The 6005-nt window shown below is 35.1% G+C and overlaps 1 protein-coding gene across 2 annotated transcripts; it reads left to right on the forward strand.

Moving 5' to 3' along the window:
• Window positions 1-2640: 2640 nt before the first annotated feature.
• Window positions 2641-5415, forward strand: LOC131157098 (large ribosomal subunit protein eL31). 2 transcript variants are annotated; one of them, XM_058110984.1, is made up of 3 exons: window positions 2641-2805; window positions 3053-3176; window positions 4894-5415. In XM_058110984.1, exons 2-3 carry the CDS (start codon window positions 3094-3096, stop codon window positions 5174-5176), a joined length of 366 nt encoding a protein of 121 aa, XP_057966967.1. In that variant the 5' UTR covers window positions 2641-2805; window positions 3053-3093; the 3' UTR covers window positions 5177-5415. The 2 variants fall into 2 exon arrangements, with proteins under 2 accessions (XP_057966967.1, XP_057966968.1); XM_058110985.1 differs by having other exon boundaries at window positions 2745-2805; window positions 2984-3176.
• Window positions 5416-6005: the final 590 nt, after the last annotated feature.

The raw sequence follows: 6005 nt of genomic DNA on the forward strand, positions 1-6005 counted from the left end.
ACTAGAAGAGTCCAAATAGGACGATTTGGTGTCTATGGAAAGCTAAGAACAAATCTCACAACTTTTATGTTGATAACTTTGACAGTTTTAGGAAAACCATTGATGATTTTGGGAAAACCGTCGATGGTTTACCTCGGGATTTCCGCCCCAACGACTATAAACAACTAGTTTGCATAATTTTTTTTATTGTTTTAAATGCCAGCGGCCATAAAATAGCTAGCAGCCCACTTTGCCTATAAATACAAGTCCTTAGACTTATTTAATAAGGTTTTTGATGATTTATACAAGCTTATAGTGAAAAATATCCTTGATTCTAAAACCTAACACATTGTATTTTAGTTCATGTTCACAAGTGCTCATCTTTCTTGTTCTCCAATCTTGTTTGATACAATTCTTAAGAGAGAAGTGTGAGGTTTGCTTTGTATTTAATATTTGCTCATTCAAGGAGCATTCTCATTGTAATCATTTACTTTGTGTAAGGTTTCTTTGAGAACCATTGTGAGGGTTCTTGGTGAACCACTCGGAAAAGGCTCTTTGTGAGTAAGTAAGGATTTGTTCCCAAGTGTAGGGTTGTGTACCCGAGTTGTAAGGCTGGGGAAGGAGCGTTGATAGTGGATTGTGGAATCCTTAACTTGGTGCTAAGGCGTGAACGTAGACTTGGTGCCGAACGACATTAAAACTCGGTGTTAAACTTTTCTCTCCCTACTTTTTTTTACTATTTTGTCTTGTGCATGATTTATATTTTGTATATTGTGATATAATTGCTTGCCATCTTGGCAAGATAATTGTTTTGTAGAGATAATTTTTTAATATGCAAAAAGAGTCAATCACCACCCCCCCCTTTGACTCTACATTGTATATCCATTGCGGGGCACACGTATATACTCTCGGGTTATGACCATTTAACACAATTTTTTTGAGTTAAGTCGAGTTCGAACATTTTACCTTGTTGACTTGGGTTGACTCAAAAATTGGTCATAAATGTGAGTAGATAAATACTATTTTTTTTAGGCACTTGCAGTTAGTACTTATCTTTCGAAATGACCAAATGACGTTCAAAGCTTATTTAGTTCTACACTTTCACCGACACTCAATGAATTCAACACTTTTTTTCCTAGTTCAACATTTAAGTAGTTGCAAATGATCCTCCAAATAAAAATAATTGTTTACTTTATTCTACATTTAATATTCCCCCTAAAAAATAATTTTTTTTGGAAGTTTTGTTAGCCATTGTCAAGGGTAATTATTCTCAAAACATGCTACACCTAAGAGAAAAACAAAAAGCAAAATGCCCCCTTAACCCTATGTATTGGGATAGTCATTGTGATTCATTTTATGAAAGCTTAATGTCAAACATAGTAAAAAAAGAATAATTTTCTGTCGAAATTTCCCTCCAAAACTTAAAAAATTAACTTTTTGAATTTTTATGTCATTTTTATCTTTGAATGTATTAACATAATCCTGTGTATGTGTGTGTGTGTGTGTGTGTGTGTGTGAGAGAGAGAGAGAGAGAGAGAGAGAGAGAGAGAGAGAGAGAGAGAGAATAGTGCATTTTTTTTTATGAAGGAACTACAGCCACCGACGAGCCTTTTGGACCCCCCAGGTGTGGTACTAGAACCCCAGAGTAGCCTCCGCCTCCCCTAGGTTTCACTTCCGTGTAAAGTCCAGTTGAGGTCACGATTTCCATCAGCCAGTTAAACGTTCAGCCAACTCGAAGCGTTGGACACTTCACCTAGTACCTTTCACCCAGAGACTAGGACTCCTGGGAGCATCAACTAGGAATCGAATCCCCGATGCTCATACTTGATTGCCTTCAACTTTCCATTGTGCCATGCTTGTGGGGGCGAGAATAGTACATTCTTACTTTGGCATGAACTATGAAGAATAGAAACTGAAGAAAGAAAGAAAAAATTGAGGATGAAATTATAAATTAACCAACTAATTTTAATGGATTGTTCCTCTTTTTATTTTTTTCCTTTTTATTTTTTCCTATTTCCTCCTCAAACAAGCTAAATGAACCCATTCCTTCTCATTTTTATTCTTTTTTTCCCCCTCTCCTAGATGGAAATCTAAGTTACACAATTAAATTCAAGCCCATTTTTAATGAGTGGTAATGATATTAAACTCAACCATATTTTAATCCCTTTTGATATATATATATATATATATATATATATATATTAAATGGAAAACAATTTTTATGAACACATACATATGATTATATACTTTTTCATTGACACGAATCTCAAATTTCTTATAAATTTTTTAATGGTCCAAACCGAATTCATTAATTATTCATATTCTGGCGGCATTGAAACAAATTTTAAATTCCTCCCCCACTTTCCCTTCGAAAAACATTTTCAATGCCATAGTTGAACCCATATCATTATTGTTAAAATTTAAAAATACTGTGAAAAGTTTGTATACTAACAATTAAGATAACATAATAAGAGGACTCAAATCTTAATTGATATGCCTTCTTACCGCATTTTATTTTCATGCCCTATTTGACTCCTAATTTGTTTAATTTTTATTTATTTTTTCAAAAAACATAAGCTCTGAATAACTAAATGTGTTATAATAAAATGTCACAATGAATTATTAAGCGTAGTTCTGTTTGCAAGAGTGATGCAATTGAAAATCAAGCAAACCATGAGGCCCACAGGAAGGCCCATAGCAGAAAAGCCCGTGGCCCAAACCCTTGGCCGAGATGAGAAGATCGCCAAATTGGGTATATAAATCTCATGGAGGGTTACTAGGGTTAGGTTTCTGCGTTTGCTCCTCCCGCAGTCCTCCATTCTTCCGGTACGTCCTCCCGAAGCCAAGCTGCTTCACCCTCTCGCACTCTCTCTCTCTCCGTCCTTTTGATCCTTGAGCCGCAGTCTTTGGATCTGCTATTGTTAGAATTAATAATAAGGATATACGGATTTTTCTTACATATCTTGAGCTTTCTGTATTGTTTCTGACTTGTTTTGGCTGTTAGGCCCTTTTCGCTAGTTCTTTTGAGTAGATTTTTAGGTTCTAGACTGATGCGTGATCGGTTGAAGTGCAGCTATAGTTGAGGACACTATTTGAAGAGACTAGAGAGTGAAAATGGTGGAGAAGACCAAGGGGAGAAAGGAGGAGGTGGTGACCAGAGAGTACACCATCAACCTTCACAAGCGCTTGCATGGCTGGTAAGCTTTCTCCATTTCCTCTCCTCCCCTTCTTCCCTAAATATCTTGTTTCTGATTATGTGACTGTTGTTTTGAGTTAGATTGACTATGTTTTGGTATTTCTGTTTTTTATTTTCTAGCCAAGGCTTGGTTATGGATTGAGAAATTGATGCACAAATTTCCTTATTATTTGGCAACTGATAAGCTCCATATGTTCTGTCTCCAAGTTTATGCCACGCACGTTTGAAATTTGGGGGCATCTGAGCACCGTTTGATGTCGTTGGTGAATGCCCTATTTCTTAAAGCTGTGAATTGTAACAATTCTGATACCCTCTATCAAACATGTTTGACTTGAGTTCTATGCTGCTAGTGTATCTGGCTTTTAGGGTAGTGTACACCTAAAATGCGTGTGGCAGCCTGTTATACATCAAGGAAAATGGTTGCCATGGTTTTCCCCCAAAACCTGGCAGGGTATTTTTCAAACCCAGATCTGGGCTACTTGAATCATCAAATATCTGTGCGTGGATAGCCTGAATTTTTATTTTTATTTTAAAGTAATACCCTGCCCAGTTTTCAAGTTTTACCCAATGGCGTAATCTCTAAAGACTTGTTTTGGATCACAGGTGCATTTCTTGCTAAAATTTAGTTTATGGTGAAAATGAACACATTACTAAATAAATTATGGCCTATAATTCTGCAATTTTTTTGTAATTCACATTATGAAATGCTTTAGGATGTTTGTACACATTTTTCTTTTCACTTGATTATTTCAATATTTCTGTCATATGACTTTCAACCAGTCAAAGACTGAAAATAGTTTCCCTACATAAACATTGAATTTAACTTCCTTCATTGATATAATGTAAGAGGTCATCTCTTCTATATCTGGTAAATCATGAAAGTTCTTCATATTCTTTGATTTCTATATATTAGTTTACGATGCCACCAGATCATGATGTCATTGGTACTTTCCTAGTGGAGAACCGATTGATTTACTAAAACCTTTGAATAATGTTGTCACCTCATTTCTTTAGAAAGCTAATTAGGGTAGAACTTAGAAGCTGATTGTGATTGTGCTTTAAGGTTTTGAAGGTAATTATTTGTCAAAATTATTAAAAATAAAATAAAATTTTGGCATTTTTCAGACGGCAGTTACTAATTTTTGAGATTATCAAAAATAAAAGTGGGAATGTGTGGACAGTACAGTAATTAGATTATAATTTCTGATTGTGGAAGAGGGTTTAGGGAAATGGAAGATTGAAAATTGTATTAAATGGAATAGCATGAAGAGCTGATTATTCTGTAGTTTGAGAACACCTCATTGTAGAGGATTAAATGGAAAAGAATGAAGAACAATGAAATGGAACAGAAGGAATTTAGAAAACTGCAGTTAGAGGGACTATGGTCAACAATTTTCATGTTTTCCAGTGTTGCTGTGCTGTAAAATTGCGTAGATTTCTTGGAAATAAACTCTCTGGCAGACTCTTGGAAATGTGAACCAACTTTTGTTAAAACTGATGAAGTTATGAATTAGTTCAGTCTAAATTAAAAAGTTTATAAAACAAATGGGAGGAAATATAAATTTTCTTAGTCATATCTAAATGTACAACTAATGATAATCCATGTCATTCTGGGCCAAGGCAGCTAGAAAATATCAATCATCTATATTTTTTCTCATCCATTTTTTTTTTTTATAAGTAGCATTAATTTTTTTTGGTGCTACAAATTTGTCCTGCAGCACATTCAAAAAGAAAGCTCCAAAGGCCATCAAGGAAATCAGGAAGTTTGCACAGACAGCCATGGGAACCAAGGATGTGAGGGTGGATGTGAAGCTGAACAAGCATATTTGGAGCAGGGGTATCCGAAGTGTCCCTAGGAGGATTAGAGTTCGCATTGCACGCAAGAGGAATGATGATGAAGATGCAAAGGAAGAGCTCTACTCGCTCGTTACTGTTGCTGAAGTCCCACCTGAAGGACTTGGTGGCTTGGGAACCAAGGTCATCGAAGAAGATGATGAGTAGTTTATTGATTATGTTTGGGAAAATACTCGAGAGTTTTGGTAATTGTTTACTGCAACTACTTCTTTTCAGATATTTGGCCTGTTGCCTACATTGTGAACTTTGGCTATCTAGATTTTGTCTATTGGTTTTGATAATTTTCTAGAGGTTTGTCATGACTTTGCCCCTGCACATTTTGTGATTTTGAGCTTTTTCACCTCCTTGAATGGAAGGATGATCCTATAATGCCATTTTCATTCTCATATTCTTTGTTCTAACAGTTATTGAAGATGATCTGACGCTGGTTCCCAATAAAAAGGTTTGTATCACTCGAATGAAAAATGCTTCAGATACAGTTGAATGCTGGATTTAGGCAGGCCTCTTTGCTGAAGTTAAAATTAATGCTGTTTGATGGTGTGGTGAAGGAAAAGGAGAGGAAAATAATTGTCTTTCTGTTTCAATTGAGGCTCCCAAAGAATTTTGTTTGAGAAATGAGAACAAAAAAGAATAAGGGAACTTATTTTTCATTAAAATCCAAATTTTTTTAATGATTGAAAGGCAAAAAGAAAAATCCTGTTGACAATGTCTTAAAATGTTATGAATATATCTATGAACTTGCATGTTACATGTTTACCTTGTCATATGTTTTCCATGTTAACTATGAACTTGTCTCATGTAGCTCGTACTAATTTATGTCCCATATAAACTTGCTCTATATGTTTGTATTAATAAAGTGTATGTCACCTTATCTTCCATTTCTTAGATTTTTTTCTTAATAAATGCTTAGTTATTCATATTGCCTTATAAAAGGGTATTCTCTCTTCATTTGGGATGCATATTTGATGCTTTCATG

The sequence above is a fragment of the Malania oleifera genome, chromosome 6, assembly GCF_029873635.1.
Source record: "Malania oleifera isolate guangnan ecotype guangnan chromosome 6, ASM2987363v1, whole genome shotgun sequence".
NCBI lineage: Eukaryota > Viridiplantae > Streptophyta > Magnoliopsida > Santalales > Ximeniaceae > Malania > Malania oleifera.